Source organism: Notechis scutatus, chromosome 1, assembly GCF_049901735.1.
Source record: "Notechis scutatus isolate UNSWTSFEM ecotype Mainland chromosome 1, rNotScu1.2, whole genome shotgun sequence".
NCBI lineage: Eukaryota > Metazoa > Chordata > Lepidosauria > Squamata > Elapidae > Notechis > Notechis scutatus.
The window spans coordinates 252971462-252989011 of NC_142009.1; the positions used below are offsets into that span (position 1 = coordinate 252971462).

At 35.0% G+C, this 17550-nt stretch overlaps 2 protein-coding genes across 3 annotated transcripts in view; one reads left to right on the forward strand and one right to left on the reverse strand.

Moving 5' to 3' along the window:
• The window catches only part of METTL15 (methyltransferase 15, mitochondrial 12S rRNA N4-cytidine), a 71976-nt gene extending 66748 nt beyond the window's left edge, over nt 1–5228 (reverse strand). Inside the window, exons 1-2 of one of the 2 annotated variants that reach the window (XM_026664777.2) lie at nt 5032–5228; nt 2750–3070 (exon numbers count right to left, since the gene is read on the reverse strand). In XM_026664777.2, the coding sequence (XP_026520562.1) occupies nt 2750–3004 (255 nt within the window). In that variant the 5' untranslated portion in view covers nt 3005–3070; nt 5032–5228. The remainder of the gene's footprint in view (nt 1–2749; nt 3071–5031) is intronic. The other variant, XM_087951076.1, reaches the window with a different exon arrangement.
• Nucleotides 5229–7550: 2322 nt separating this feature from the next.
• The window catches only part of KIF18A (kinesin family member 18A), a 51910-nt gene continuing 41910 nt past the window's right edge, over nt 7551–17550 (forward strand). The window contains exons 1-6 of the mRNA XM_026664627.2: nt 7551–7645; nt 11391–11765; nt 12302–12459; nt 13290–13394; nt 15995–16105; nt 17293–17490. Of these exons, the coding sequence (XP_026520412.2) occupies nt 11438–11765; nt 12302–12459; nt 13290–13394; nt 15995–16105; nt 17293–17490 (900 nt within the window). The 5' untranslated portion in view covers nt 7551–7645; nt 11391–11437. The remainder of the gene's footprint in view (nt 7646–11390; nt 11766–12301; nt 12460–13289; nt 13395–15994; nt 16106–17292; nt 17491–17550) is intronic.

A 17550-nucleotide genomic window follows, 5' to 3' on the forward strand; every position in this document is an offset into this window, starting at 1 on the left:
TTTGATACCAGATAAACTAAATATTCCATTAATATCAATATTGAAACTGAAATAAGTTATATGATTTCAGTACAAGTATCTCCTTGTATAGGCTCTACGTTAAAATCAGCATTCCCAGTCCCTTTTAAGCACCAACATGTCTACACATCATCATTTCCTGCATTTATTTATTTCTCCCATCAAGAAAGAAGGTATTTTCTTCCATCAAGAAAAAGACATCTCCCTCCATCCCCATGACTTTATATGAGGGAGAGATATAATTATAGGTACAATATAGACACAAAACATTTACACAACTACAGCACCTTATATTGACAAAGGTTATAGATACAGTAGTATGGAATTTTTTTAATGAACTAAGAAACTTTAAAATGCTAACAAAAGAATCCTTAGATAACATGGCATATTTGTGCTGTTTTCAGAAATTAAATTTCTGCAAATTTACTGTAACAGGAACTTCACTGAAAATAAAAACAATCAATGTGACTCATTCTTATAACACATTTCAAAGAATACCACACAAAAGGAAATGGAAAGTGGAAAATATTCTAAAGTAATGGAAAAATACATAAGAGCTAACTGGAAATTTGTGTATGTTAATAGATAGTTTTCCTACACGTAAAATCAAGAAACATTGGATACAATTCAAAATATTTCATAGGCAGATACTCTTTCATTATCCAAGCAATCCAGTAAGATTTCAGATTATTTTTTGAAAAAGAAACAATAAATCCACTGTCAAATCCATTCACAATTATTCAAAAGTTATTCTGAAATTATTTTAACAATTATATGGGAGCTAAAATTCCTGCCATTCTCTTCTTGATTTTTATCCTGCTGTTGATCTTTCAGGTTCAAATGCCTGAACATCATTAAGAATTTACACAAACTGTTCCTGAAAGGCTCTATCTCCTCCATCAATGCACACAAAGCTTCACCAAAGGTTGATTTATTTAATAATTCCATAGCATTTACAAAACTATTACAGCCATCTGTGGCTTTGAAATGAATGCTTATGTGGCTTTCTACAATACTACTTGCTATTTCATCCTGTGCATGTTAATGCTACATGAATATTGCTGAAGATACCATTTCATCACTACTTCATCAAATTATGCTTCCTATTTTCATTTGTTTCCTTGCGATATCATACTGGTACATCACCATACTGTTCATACTTCTTCAGCTTTTCATTTACGGTCGGAACATCTGATATAGTTTACTTGTCAAACCATGTCCTTGACATGTTTCTATTACCATGTTTCTGACAAACATGCAATAGGCACTTTAATTTTTCAAACAAATCTAAGGTTTTATGCTCAAAGTTACACTTTTTGTACTTATCTTTAACCTCATAGAACTGTAAATTAAGGTACAAAAATGCTATTCAACATTTTGAAGCAATAATGTCCCTAATCAGAAGACTGAACACATATCAAAAATAATTTTTCATACAGGGAATTTTAACTTAAACAGATGATTTTTATCTTGGAATTCAAATTAAAAAGATTATTTCCCATTTCTTTTCAATCAGAAACATTACCTGAATATACATTTGCATTTGTTTTCGTTGGAGACTAACTTTTTAATCTGCTAAGAAGCTTGAAGACATGGACTGGACTACCATTTCAGTAAATTCAATCAATTATTTAAGTGATTACTTAATTAAAATAATGCAAATACAACAGTTTATTACAGCACACAACTTTCCAAATCCACCATAAAATGCAAACAATTATCAGTCCAAAGATAAGTGAATCAGATAAAACAAAAGCCAACTCACTAAAGGCAGAAACATGATCATAAGGAAAAATAATGAAATAATGGTAAAAATAGTAAAAAAGCTTAGAAAAACTATTTGGAGTCCCATTAGGTTGCAGTGGTAGTAACAAAGCTATTTTACACCCATATCAACTGCTGTAATCATAGTAGATTCTGAGCAGCATGTATACATATTAACAGCAACTAAATCAAAAACAATACATAAAAATATGAACCAAAATAGTTTTCTGAATAAAGTTAATTTGAATTTCACTCTAAAAAATCATGGAAATGATTCCTTCAAATAAAATGTTATGAGATACATTCTATAAGGTTTAAATACTTACCTTTGTTTAAAATGTTGCTTTTGTTGACAATAAGGCAGATATTAGCAGAAACTATCCCAGATAATCAGTATTTCTCTTCTAGTAGGATATGCTTATTGATATGCTCATTTACTTTTTCATTATCATTAGACAACACAGGGCTAGGCCAGTTTTAGAATTATAATTCATTTTCTCTTTGGGAATAAGGTGTTGAGTGTGTTACAACCAAGTAACTTCTTAAAGATTAGATGTAAATTTTTCTTTGATTTTTATCATATTTCTTTCCAACTTGGACACTGGACAAAAGTTACTTTGACAGATTTGATTCATCTGTTTTGAGATTCCCTACAAAGGTGATCTTGCTGGGCATTTTGACATGTCTTCATATCTAACTTTGTAGCTAAACTTTACATTTCTTATCAGTTACTAGATACTGCTCAAAATTCAGAATACGATTGTCTCCTCTCAAGATTGTTTCAATAAAAAATGGCATATATACAACTATGCATTACACTTATAGCAAAAAGTTACACAAATAATATAAAAAACAACCCAGTACAAAAACCTAAAATGTCAGGTTACAAAATAGAATGTCTGCATTATATTTTGTCATTTATATTTTCAAAAATGTTTCTCTGCTTTGAAAATAAATTCCAACTTACCTGTCCTTTTTGAGGTACTAAAAATTCAATAACTTCTTCCACCATAACTGATTTATGTAATTGTTGACTATCTTCGCTGTATATTTCATCCTGCAGGTTTTCACTAATACTGAAATGTAATGATTTCTTTTCAACTTCACATGTACTTGTTAACGAAGAATGTATGCATTTTATTGACATACCTAAGCAATTTGGAATGAAAGTATGCAAAGTAAATTGATTGCAGATTTTTTGTAAACAAGGAAGCCAATGCATGTTGGAGACAAAGTTGCTTGAAGGACAGGGTGCAAATACTAGTAACAAATTAGTACATATATCAATCTGTAAAAAAGCACCAGAAATCAAGATTAGTTTATACAATAGTCAATAAAAAAGAATCATAATTAAGTTACCAAGAGGGCTTTTAGTGCTAGCATTACATGGGACTACTTACTGCTACTGTTAAACCTTCTATTTAAGTTTACGTTCATTAAAAAACAGCATATTGAAATAATTTACTAGAATCAAATAATTACAGATATAATTTTAAAGATACATAAGAACACTGAAATATAGTACATCATTTAATTATGGACACTTTTTATTTATAGGAATTCTGCAGCTGTAGCATTTTCTCCTTGGAGATTTCTAGATGTCATACACTTTTGAAAACCTCTTTATTCCACAAGGTATTCTATTAGCAATGTTCGTGTTCTTATATATGCACTGATATTCTTCTCTCAGCTTGTTTTTTTTTAGATTTATCATTTTTACATGTATTTATTATCATTTATAACCCACTTCCTATCCATAAGACACTCAAAATGGTTAATAATACGTTCCATAAAAACAGTCCAAATCATTATTAAAGTTGCCCCACCCAAAATCATGAGTTCTTGCCTAAAAATGAAAAAAAAAAACATTGAGTACTGAGTACAACTTGATTTGTTTTTTTAAAAAATGCTATTACAAGCCATGAGTGAAAGGCAATTAGGAGGTCCACATAATATATTATTGATTAAGCAGCAGTATAGTCCTGGCCACTTATTAGTAGATGAAGAGGACCAACAATTATCTAGTCGATATATGATATTAAGCAGCTTTATCGTCCTGGTCAAATAGAACAAGATCACAATGGCAGCCTCTACCCAATTACCTTGCAACATATAATCATAAGAATTATTAATAGTGAGGTTAATATTTATTAATGTAATAGTCACCAATAAAAAATGAAGGAAAAAGTAAATTCCTTTGTAGAATAAAAAAAAAATAATGGTTACCTCTATCACTTTCTGATAAAAAAATCCATACTTTATATCTTACTTTTTAAATCTACCTGGAATTTCCTTCAACAAGCTTCAATGGATGAGCCAAGAAAAACTTATTTTCCTAAACTATATATAATGTAATACAATCATTTTCAAGCTTCCTCTCACTTTGCCTTAAATGCATTTAAGAAATGGTTTGTAAAATCAGTATGAAATTGATTTTATTTATTCCCAGGGAAAAGAAAGAGCATGAAAAAATTGCAAGAGTAGACATAGTCAAGGCCAATTCCAGCTTCCATAGAAATTTTAAACAAATAGAGTATTTGCAATAGAGTAAATACTCACAATTTGTCTCATCCAAAATTCAAGAAAAGAACAGGAATAATGAAATAGACTTGTAAGAGACCGATAAACAGTCCTCTTGCTTTTCACAAATTCATTTTAAATGTCATCTTGTTATGTGGTCATGAAATGCATTCTAAGTGAAAGGATGCTGAAAAGATATTTGGAAAGAGTCACTTGTTGATAAAGGGAGAAGAGGGGAAAAAAACTGCTTTTTGACTGAATGAAGTCATTTGAAGATGAGGTTTATTATCTGTTACAACTGTTGCGTCAACTGCTTTTAACCCATAAAACACACAAGTCTCATCATCATTCAAGTCCAGAGTGACTGCCAAATCGCTTCATTTGGCCCATAATTAAGAAATGTGTTTTATACTTTTATTAGCAGGAGAAGGAAATCCTTTGTTTGGACTTAAGACCCTTTGGGGAATTATCATTTACTAATCTATACATCCATTATTTTTGCAAGGAACTTTTAATTTAGCAAGTGCTTTTAAAAAGCTCAACAAAAACAACGCTTTCTCTCGTAAGAGAGAGAGAGAGAGAATGACGTTATTCACTGGAGACCAGGGAAGGAAGAGGTGGGAGAATACCGTATCTGATCATCTCCATTTCCTTTGCAATTAGGACTCCTAAGGGAAGGATACTTTATTGTATGATTGGAAATATATGCATCTGAAGAACCACACGAACCTTTTCTCCCCAAGCGATTGCCTGTCTCACCCGTCCTATGTTTTAGGAAGACATCATTCTAAGGCAGTCCTGGCGGCGTTAGACGAGGCTTCCGCCTCTTAGCTTCTTCGTTGCAGCTGGCTGAGGCAGGTGGGCTGCCAAAAGGCTTCCCCCTTGCAACAAAGCCGCGCCTGCTTTCAGTTCCGCTTTCCCAAAGGGCAATAAACCAAATCGAATATTGTGCATGTATTCATTCAGTGGAAATAAACTGATGGGGGCGGGGCGTTATTCGTTTCTGGTCCCTCTCTCCACGCGTTTGAAAAGTGCAGGCAAACATACAAAGGCACCTGCTTGGATTTCGCACCGGTTGTAAATTACAATTAGCCACGCGCTCTTCTATTGAGAAAAAAACTCCCATCAATACGGCAGGACTGGCGTCCGAAATAACAAGTATACAGTACAGTAGTGTACATATGTTCAGCGTCTGCTAAGTTTTTCTGCTCTCTTCATGGCCTTACCTCCTTTAATTCTTTTGCGTAAGCGTCCCTTTTTATCTTGGATATTAGCCATTCCAAATTAACGTGGAAGAGTTATGGTCAGCAGATAGTACATTCTATTAGTCTTTAAGATCCCTGAAATACTATAATAATTTATGATGTGAATCCTGGGCGGAGGGGCTGATGAAGGAAATTATTCGATATTCACGACTGCTTGTAGATAAGTATTTTTTTCAAGGATAAAAACAAAAGGCACCAAACCTCCCCTTCTCTCTTTAGTTTAGTTTATTGTCATGGCACATCGTACAACGAAATTAAATACCATCTGCATAGTATACTATACAGTAGAATTAAATTGCCTGACCATTCATAAGCTGCAACGATGTCCTGTTAGAGGCCCTCGCCGACAGTCATGGACAAGACTTAGACTGTCTACTATTGACCTCACCCCTTTCCTAAGAGGTCTGTAGGGGGCGTGCATAAGCGCACCAACGTGCCTACCGTCCCTGTCCTATTGTTTCTCTTATTCTTCTTTTATTTTTCTTATATGTACCCATTTCATGTATTCACAACTATGTATACACTTATACTTATTATCTTGTAAACAATTGGCAAATCAAATAAATAAATAAATAAATAAATAAAAATAAGAACAGTTCTAATGGGGCACTCATTAACAGTCAACCTATAGATACGCTCATCAAGCCTCAATTTCACGAATTTACAATCAAATGCTATCCAAACCTTATATGCCCCAATACTTCTGGAGATTACCAGCTAAAGAATTGTATGTAATGATGGACTGTGTGTTTAATGTTTAGTATACAAAACTCATTGTAAATCCATTCAACAAATGCCTCCACCCCTCCCCCAGTTACTTACAAATAGCTACTATTCTCCCCTATCGCGCTACTCTACTACACATAATCATATTCTCTCCCACTTCCTATTAACTGCTTAAGAGCGACAATCGTAATTCGAGTAATCGGAAGTGTGGTGTGTATATACATACATTACGCTTGTGTTATGCGAATACCCCGCCCATAGTAAACTAAATGGGAGGAAGGGAATTGGTTAGGGGCTGAAAAGCAGTGAGTAAAGAGTTAATGCATACAGCGCAGTCACAGGGCTCTTCTGTTGCTTTCCTTCCTTTTGGTAATAAGTATACCCTTCAATTTGAGCACGCGTCTGTCACACAACACATACTCTAGATTCCGGTGCTTTTGCAGAAGACTTTTAGACTCATAACTTCAAGGGTATCGGCTTTCATATGAAAACGCACGTAATCCATCGGCAAGCCTATGGGTGCTTCAGTTTAGAAACTTGTAGAGGAAACGCGCCCCGCCTTTCAGCACACTAGCGGGCAAACCAATTCAGTCCGCAGAGAAACCCCTTAAACTTAAAGTCATCTACATTTAAAGAGACACGCAGAGTAAAAAGAATTCAGTGAGGGTTGGGCTGGAACCGCATTAGGAAGAATTCCCATGAAAAGCAGGCAGTACTGTTGAGTTACTATAAGTAGGATACTGGGGTCAACTATGCCGCTTGAACACATTAAACAAGATTGCTCTTTGCTTTTTGTACGCTCAAGTCCGTATTCTATGTGATCTGGCCATCGAATGAAAAGATAGAATGATTGCATTGAAATGACAGCAACCCAAACTTGTTTCATTCAATTTTTTTCGTTTGGTCTGTTTCCCCCCACCCCCCGCCGCCCACCCGCACCTTCTTTATTAATCCTTCTTAAAGTGATCTTTGTCCTCCCCCTGATTCCTTGAGCAAAAACGGGAAAAAAAATCTAAAGCGACCCATCCCCGTTTTTAAAACACATCTCTTCTCTCTTCTTCCTTGCAGCTTCCCATCCATAGAAGACAAGAAGCCTAGTTTTTGTCTTTCCTCGAAAGACGGCTCGAGGCTGTTTTGGGTGCTGTGAAAAGACGGGTCCTCGTTTAGACCAAAATTCATTCCCCGTCCTATCAGCAGCGCAACTATGACGTTTCTCGGTCCTAAACCAATCAGAAGCGACAGATCTGCAAGCCGCTTGTATTTGAATTTGGTGGCTTGCTGAATAAAGGAAGCGGGATGGCGGCGACACTTTAGCAAGCTGGTGCTCGATAGAAAGGGCGTTCGAGGTTTGGGTGAGTAATTGTATATACTATATATACTATGTATATATCAGGAATTCCTAGTAAAATGGAAAAACTGTCTACTTACGAGGATTATTAACTCTGAAGCTTTACGCTTGCTTAACCTGAGACTTAGAACCGTTCGCCTTCTAAATACGCAGGCATGAAATTGTACCTCTCGGATGTAATGAGACGTTTGTCTTTAGCGTACACGCAAAGGCTAGACAAATAGCAAAATGTTTTGGTATCTTGTGGCAAGGAAGCCTGCCTTACTACTTTCGAGATTTAACACGTAGGGACTTTGTAGGCTATCGCCAGGAGACAACCTGAAGTCCCCCTTCATTGTGATGCTTTAAAATGTTGTGCTGTTCCTGCAAACTGCTGCTTTGTCCTGTAAATAAGTTTGACAAGCAAACTAGAATCTGAAAAGTGCCCTCAAAAATTATTCCATGGGATATTTTATTCCCTTGATTGCTAGTGTGAGTGAAACCATATGTCAACCTAAAACTTACCTGAGAAAAAGTTATATTGAATTCAAGTTCAATAGAACTGCACCATAATTTGTTGAATGCCACACACTTCCTTATAGTTCTGGTACTTTATAAAATATAATTATAAAACACAAATTAAGGAATGTGAATTAAGGAATAGTATATTTTCTTAGTGTTTTGTTAAACTATTAAAGCTACAGGTGAAACTCAAAAAATTAGAATATCATGCAAAAGTTCATTTATTTCAGTAATGCAACTTAAAAGGTGAACCTAATATATGAGATAGACTCATTACATGCAAAGCAAGATAGTTCAAGCCGTGATCTGTCATAATTGTGATGATTATGGCTTACAACTCATGAAAACCCCAAATCCACAATCTCAGAAAATTAGAATATTGTGAAAAGGGTCAATATTCTAGGCTCAAAGTGTCCCACTCTAATCAGCTAATTAAGCCATAACACCTGCAAAGGGTTCCTGAGCCTTTAAATGGTCTCTCAGTCTGGTCCAGTAGGAATCACAATTATGGGAAAGACTGCTGACCTGACAGTTGTGCAGAAAACCATCATTGACACCTTCCATAAGGAGGAAAAGCCTCAAAAGGTAATTGCAAACAAAGTTGGATGTTCCCAAAGTGCTGTATCAAAGCACATTAATAGAAAGTTATGTGGAAGGGAAAAGTGTGGAAGAAAAAGGTGCACAAGCAGCAGGGATGACCGCAGCCTGGAGAGGATTGTCAGGAAAAGCCATTCAAAAGTGTTGGGGACTTTCACAAGGAGTGGACTGAGGCTGGAGTCAGTGCATCAAGAGCCACCACACACAGACGGATCCTGGACATGGGCTTTAAATGTCGTATTCCTCTTGTCAAGCCGTTCCTGAACAACAAACAATGTCAGAAGCGTCTTACCTAGGCTAAAGAAAAACAGAACTGGTCTGTTGCTTAGTGGTCCAAAGTCGTCTTTTCTGATGAGAGCAACTTTTGCATCTCATTTGGAAACCAAGGACCCAGAGTCTGGAGGAAGAATGGAGAGGCACACACTGGAAGATGTTTGAAGTCCAGTGTGAAGTTTCCAAATCACAGTCCGTGTTGATTTGGGGAGCCATGTCATCTGCTGGTGTTGGTCCACTGTGCTTCATTAAGTCCAGGGTCAATGCAGCCATCTACCAGGAGATTTTGGAGCACTTCATGCTTCCTTCTGCAGATGAGCTTTATGGGGATGCTGACTTCATTTTCCAGCAGGACTTGGCACCTGCCCACACTGCCAAAAGCACCAAAACCTGGTTCAATGACCATGGGATTACTGTGCTTGGTTGGCCAGCAAACTCGCCTGACCTGAACCCATAGAGAATCTATGAGGCATTGCCAAGAGAAAGATGAGAGACATGAGACCGAACAATGCAGAAGAGCTGAAGGCTGCTATTGAAGCATCCTGGTCTTATCTCAGCAGTGCCACAGGCTGATAGCTTCCATGCCACGCCGCATTGAGACAGTAATTGCTGCAAAAGGGGCCCAAACCAAGTACTGAGTACATATGCATGCTTATACTTTTCAGAGGTCCGATATTATTCTCTATACAATCCTTGTTTTATTGATTGCATGTAATATTCTAATTTTCTGAGATTGTGGATTTGGGGTTTTCATGAACTGTAAGCCATAATCATCACAATTATGACAAATCACGGCTTGAACTATCTTGCTTTGTATGTAATGAGTCTATCTCATATATTAGTTTCATCTTTTAAGTTGCATTACTAAAATAAAAACTTTTGCATGATATTCTAATTTTTTGAGTTTCACCTGTATGGTGGATAATAAACAAGATGCTATATCCACTTGCATTAATTATATTTTTGTGGTTGAAAAGTGTGTCTATAAAGATATTACAGAAATAATGGTGTGTTAAGTATATATGCTAATATTATTTCAAAGTCCAGTCCCCAAAATAATGAATAGAATTCCAATGTTAGATTAATATGTTAATACAGTTTACACATCCTACTCTTTATTTTATTTATTTTCAAGACTAATAAGTGAGATACACTGATGTAATTCTGTTCTCACCTTAGATTAAGGCACATTGATGTCAAGAATATCTATTTTTGAGAGAGATATAGGGCACTGGATTTTATTTAGAAATGGCTGCTCACTAATCTTAAAATTATTGCATTGGTTACTGTTGGCTCCCAATTTAAAATACTGTATGTCCATTAACTTCAAAGCCTAACCCAGAGCAGCCCCAGAATATTAAAGTATCTTGTAAGTATATAAAACACTGAAACAAAAACCTGACAGCAGAAAAAGGTCCATCGAGTCTGCCTTTTAAGTTTTAAGTTTTTTATTTGTTTTGGGGTTTTTTAAAAAAATATTTTAAATGTTTTATTTATTGGCTTTTATTCATTTTTTAATTTTTATCAAATGTTAGACATGTTTTTCCCAACCATGTTTAATTTCAATTACTGATCATTGACCTATTACCTCAGAAGTTTGTTCCAAGTTTCCACTATTCTTCCTGTGAAGTAATGCTTTATAACATTACATTTTAATTTCCTTCTTCTCGGAATAATACTCAAGTTATTCAAATTATATGCAGAACAAGAAACTTTTTTTGTGTGTGATAATCCCACTGGAACTTTCTCCCTGCTGGAAGAATTTGTGTTTCCAACCATCTTATTTTTGTCAAACAAATGAAATTGTGCATCATACCTTTTGCTCAGTTGACTATCATAGGAAATGGATACAAAGCCATACTAGTTTGTGTGCATTTCGTTTGCCCATCACTATTTTGTTATGAACTACCAGAGTCTATGAAACACTTACCTTTGATATTTTTTTTCCAGCCATTGAACCAAGTCCTAGTATTTTAAACAATTCATAGAACAGCTATGTTCAGATAGACACGGAGTAGGGAAAAAGGAAAAATAAAGAATATAAGCTGTTATAATAACTGACTTGGAAAATGAATAAAAGGGTTTGGTTCACAATTTATCATGGATAGATGGTGTTCCTTAATATGAAATTGGCTAACTTAAAAGGCATAATATTAAGTAGAAGCAAAAATTTAAGCAAAACATTTCTGCCACAATAACACCAGTGTCAAAATTGCATTGAATGTTGAGTATGTAACAAAACACATGCATTTTGAGAGTTTTGTTCCAATTAATATACCGTTTTGTTCCAATTAATATACCGTTTTGTTTCAATCATGTTTTATAAAAATCCAATCAAATTTGAATATTTAATAAAACTCTTTTTTTCTTATTAACAGAAGAATTTACTTGGTATACACCGGAGGCAACATAGCTGCGTTTTATAATGTCTGCTACAGATGAAGAAAATGTCTGCAATCATATAAAAGTAGTAATCCGTGTTCGTCCTGAGAATCCGAAAGAGAGAAATGGCAACTTTCAAAAAGTGGTTCAGGTTGTTGATAAACATATATTGGTGTTTGATCCCAAGGTGGAAGAAGTCAGTTTTTTTCATGGAAAAAAATTACCGAACCGCGATATCACTAAAAGGCAAAATAAGGATCTAAAATTTGTATTTGATGCCATATTTGATGAACATTCTACACAGCTGGAAATCTTTGAAGACACCACCAAAACATTTATAGATGGTTTTTTAAATGGCTATAATTGCACAGGTAACTTCCCTCAGTAGTCATTTGTTATCAGTGTGCATAATAATTCCACATGAGTAATCCTAGTACATTGAAAGAAAAAATCTTTTTTTGTTTCCTACACTGACATTTTCAGAAATCTAACAAAATTTACATCTTCCACACTTTCATTTTTCCTGCTTTTCAAGATTTTTGGGAATAAGGCAAACACAAAGTATTTTGTTATGTTTAATATTACCTCTTCTTTAAAATTAAGTTGGGAACTTTATGTATCTCATTTCTAAATGCCTAGATATTAGCACAAGTAATAGCAATAAACGTGGTTCTTTCTTGGCTTTTCTGAAAAGAGAAGCCATTATAAAGTTCTGCTTAAAATACCTGTTTCATTAAAGACGTGCGCTACTCCATTTTTTGCATAAAATTACGGTTGGCTGCCATATTTCTTCAAGCACAACTTTGTAAGTGGGCAAAAAATTCATTGGGTTGCTTATATTTTGCTTCAAAAGTCAGGGTCATGAGTCAGTCAATTCAAAAGTTCCCTGTCCTTTTTCACAATGTAGTACTTGCTTACGGTGCAACTGGAGCTGGGAAGACTCATACGATGCTGGGTTCCCCTGAAGACCCCGGAGTAATGTACCTGAGTATGGTGGAGCTTTACAATTCTATTGATCGAATTAAAGAAGAGAAGCATTGTGCTATTGCAGTTTCATATCTTGAGGTAAGAAGTTAAGAAACTCTGTGCAATATTTTTTTCCCCAATAAAATAGAATCTTCTAGAAAGAGCATTCCTCTTTTAATCATTTAATTTTCATGCTGTATTCATATCAGCCTTATTACTTTTGATCAATTGCCTCACTTGTCTATGAGGTGATCATGCCTTATTTAAGATTAGCTTTCTAGAATTCACTTCCAGTCCAGTTCAAGGAATTAGCCCGTGTCCAGGAACCTTGTCAATATCCTACATTGCTATTTTTAATTCATTTTATGTGACTTACTCTGTCCGTACTGTTGCCTTCAGTTTTTGGTGGTGTCTCTTAGGAATTATGTGACATATACCCATAATGTTATCTAAAAGTCAAATGCTAACTACAAGTAAAGTAGATGGAATTAACAGTGTGGGATTTCACTGGGCAGAGGATTCTTCTGAACTACAAATGAGTCTTCTGTACTACAAATGTATTTAAATGTATTACTTAGACACAATTTCTCACATTTTCCAATATTGCTAGCAGGCAAGGATGGAAGGATTAACACAAATAATGGAACTGATGAACCATTTCAGTATTACACAGTGACCTGAATATTTTCAAAGAGCTTAATAATAACTTGATTTGTGAAGCTGAAGTCTTGACAATTGAAAACAGCCCAAAGCAATGGTTTCCAATTATGGTTTGTAGTTAGTTCCTGACTTGGCAGCTGAAATAAAAGTCCCCTCTCACCTCATGAGGTCACTAACTTTGCTATACAATGTTTATGCATTTCCCAAATTTTAAAATGCAAATTTAGTGGTAGAGCTATCCAAACCAAATTAAAGACATTTTTCCCTAGGTCTACAATGAGCAGATACGTGACCTGTTAGTAAATTCAGGACCATTAGCTGTCCGAGAAGATCCTCAAAAAGGAGTTTTCGTTCATGGGCTAACCTTGCATCAGGTATGGACATTCTATATATGTTCCATTTTGTTATTTAATTTTTTTTCTATTAAAGAAGCATTAAAGCTAGCTAGCAATGTTTTTTAAAAATTTTTTGAATACAACCAACATTTGAAGTGCAATGATAGATAGATAGATAGATAGATAGATAGATAGATAGATAGATAGATGATATATTTTTAAAAAATCAGTTGAACAGGATTAAAACTAGTTAGACAGTAAACCAAACTAATTCAGAAAACCTAGCCTTCATCTTAAATTAAAGGCACTGTAGTTAAATAAAATTTGGTTGGGATAGGGGTTCCACAAAATGGGAACAGACATTAAAGGTCATACTTTAGATCAGTGCTTCTTAAACCTTTTTGCTCTCAGGACCCCTTCTCACTTTTAAAAATATGGATGCATTTGTAGAATATGAGCCATGGTGGCACAGTGGTTAGAATGCAGTACTCCAAGCTACTTTGCTCACTGCCGGCTGACTGTAGTTTGGCAGTTCGATTCTTACCTGTTCATGGTTGCCTCATCTTTCATTCTTATGAGGTCAGCGAAATGAGGAGCCATATTGTTGGGCCAATATGCTGACTCTGTAAAATGCTTAGAGAAGGCTGTAAAGCACTGTGAAGTGGTATATAAGACTAAACGCTGTTGATGTCATGTAAAAATAACAATATTAAGCCCATTAGACATTGGCATAAGCAAAATTGTTTTCATGAAAAGTCCTATTTCTTTAAAGTAATGCTGAATCTTTTAAATCTTTACAAATATCTTCAATATTTGTAAATAATTTTGATTTTGAAACATCAGAGATTTTGGGGACACCTCCTCCACAAGCCCTTGGACCATATCTTAAAAAACCCTGCTTTAGATTCACCCATAATATTATCTGGAATTAATGTATTGTGTAACACATGGGTTGTGAACCACACTTTATTGTTTAGTTTTTGTATAATGGGAACATTGGAGCTTATTCAATAAAGCATATCTAAATAAGCTACTGCTTAATGGATCATGAAATGTATATTTGATATAAAACTTGTTTTGTGGAGCTGGGGAAGGATCAAAAAAGGAAAGGATGTTTATTGATTTATTTTTGCAATCTTTCATTTTCATAATTCTTGCATAAAATGAATATTTGGTTTATTTGTGATTATGTGCAATGAATGTCTTAAGGCGCCATGGTTGATTAAAATAAACACAATGATGAAATTTGGAGATCAAATTGTCCCTGACTATGCCTGGACTCCCAAACAAAGCAGCGCTCGGCTCTATTAGTACTTCCTGGAAATATAGGGAATTTGAAAAGGCTTTGCTATAAGAATATTGTGACAAGCTACTTCTATCTTGCATTCTAATAAAATTACATATATGTTCCCATAAAATCAGAAACACATTCAGCTTGAAGGAGACTTCACATTTAAGTATGTCCTGAGTCAAATTGTACATATGTGTAATTTATTTCAAAAATCACAAGTTACTTGAATAGTAATCAATGCATTTGGAGGAAGAAATATGGTGTAAACAATTACCACACTACCTTGTAACAACACTTGAAAGACTAATGGCCTGTAAACAAAATGGTTGCTATAAGGCAATTATTTAGAGCTGACAAAGGAAAAAAGTTTAGCTTTTATAATCAAATTAATTGCAAAACTTGGTTGTTAAACGTTTAAGTAATCAAGAACACCTTTAAATTGTAGTGCTGTTCTTATATTTCTTTTATACTTGTGATCTGCCTTCTCATTTCTTTTCCACTCCTGCGCTACTTCTGTTTCTGTTGCTTTGTGCTATTGCCATCCTATTGTGCCTCTTAATTTCTACAATCAGAGCCCTGGAGAAAATTGGCAATGGATTCACAATAGAGAAATATGTCTTCCAAGTATTTTTATCTACTACTGGGGCAATTGCATATCAATCAAATTCCCAAAGGTCTACCACTTTAATAGGTCTAGCACTTTATTGATAATTTTTATGGCAACAGCGCTCAAGTGATGAATTGGTATGGTATGCAAAAAAAATTGAGGATGGGTTATACAATTCTAATGTTTAATCATATTGAATTCTTAAAAGTATACATCCTTAACTTGCTGTTATCCTTGCTATGAATTGACATAATTATTTTTTATGATTTATTGTGCATGTTTTTGTCCTATGTATATGTTTAATTCTGGGACTCTGAATGTTCTTATTCATCTGCTTTAATCTGATGTAACCACTTAGCTAGTCAGAATGAGTTACTGGTTTTAAACTGACGTTACAAGAATAGAACTGTATTAATCTGTGATAGCCAAAAATCAGAAAAAGTCTGATAATGGAAGAAGCTATGTTTTTTATCCTGTCTGTTCCCTCGGAATATCATGCAGATTATTTTTCACACCATCTTTGGGAAGATATTGATGCTTGTGGTACACTAAAAGAAGCTGATTTGATAAGAGATATCATCTTACTTCCTTTGTATTATTCATCCCCTGAGATAAGATGGCAAGTGGAGACTAAATTATAAAGTTTAAATTATTATTGAAACTTGTGATAACAAAACCCTGTGATTGAAATAATGTAAAGATTTACCGATTTCATTGAATCTTTTCCTCAATCCTTGGTAGCCCAAATCTGCAGACGAGATCTTGCAAATGTTGGATTATGGAAACAAAAACAGAACACAACATCCTACTGATGTGAATGCCTCCTCATCTCGGTCCCATGCTGTCTTTCAGGTAAGATGAAACGATAGATAAAGTGTCTGGGAATCTTAGATAACCTTTGATGCTTTGTGCAAAAGATAGAACTGTCAGGTTGTGGTATGCCGCTCATAATAGCTTTGTATTGGGAAGAAAGTTCCAGCTTGCAGACATACAGTGCCTGCTTTAAATCCTTTGTACTAAAGTTCTTCAAGAGAAGAACTCTCTAGTTTATTGAAGTGTTAGAGCTGCTTGTGAAAATAAATGTCTCATGTACTGACATTAGAGTAACATGATTTTGCAAACTTCTTTTTCCCTGTTCGTTACTTTTAATAAGTGTGGTTTGAGTTAAAAGCAGCTGGATCTTATACATATTTATTCTTGTAAAATTCCCATTGATTTCTGTCAGTCTCAATGCTTGGGAATCCTAGTCCACAGGATTGGTGCCAAAAGGCTTTCCAAGAAAATGTCACAATAAAAAGCAAGCTTTCCTAATGTGCTGTCCAACTTTAACTCGTGATTTTATAGTACAGTATGCTGCATTTAATTGTATTGGGCAGTCGAGTGGCACAGAAGACAAAAATGAAAGAAAATTTAATAAAGTTCATTTTCCAAAAAGTGATTTAATCTCAGGAATATCATCTAACATGAATTTTAATTCTTTTAAACACTTAAATCTCTCAATCTTTGAATGATTATACAACCCCCACCCCCAACTCTCAGATCAAGAAAAGCTTAAGTGTGTGTATAGTAATCAGTAACTTCTGCCTCTTCATTAGTATATATATGGGGATGCTATTACAGGTAGTCCTCTACTTACAACCACAATAGAGCCCAAAATTTCTGTTGCTAAATGAGACATTCGTTAAGTCAGTTTTGCCCCATTTTGAGACCTTTTTTGCCATAGTTGTTAAGTGAACCACTGTAGTGGTTAAGTTACTAACATGATTGTTAAGAGAATCTGGGTTCCCCATTCATTTTGATTCTCAGAAGGTCGTCACCTGACATGAACATGAGTCAGTTGCCAAGCTTCTGAATTTTGATCATGTGACCAAGGGGATGTTGCAATAGTCATAAGTGTGGAAAACAGCCATAAGTCACCTTTTTCCGAGCTTTATAACTTTGAATGGTCACTAAATGAGCTGTTGTAAGTCAAGGACTACCTGTATTTGGAGCCTTACTAAATTGCTTTTTCTTCTGGTTTTTTTTTTTTTTTTTTTTAGATTTATTTAAGGCAACAGGATAAAACTGCAAGTATCAACCAAAATGTCCGTGTTGCCAAAATGTGTCTAATTGACCTGGCAGGATCCGAACGTGCCAGTGCCACAAAGTCCAAAGGAACTATTTTGAGGGAAGGGGCTAATATTAATCGGTCACTGCTTGCCCTTGGCAATGTTATTAATGCCCTCGCAGACCCAAAGGTCAGTAATAACTTACGATCGGCAGCAATGTTTCTACTAGATTTCACATTGGTCAGTATG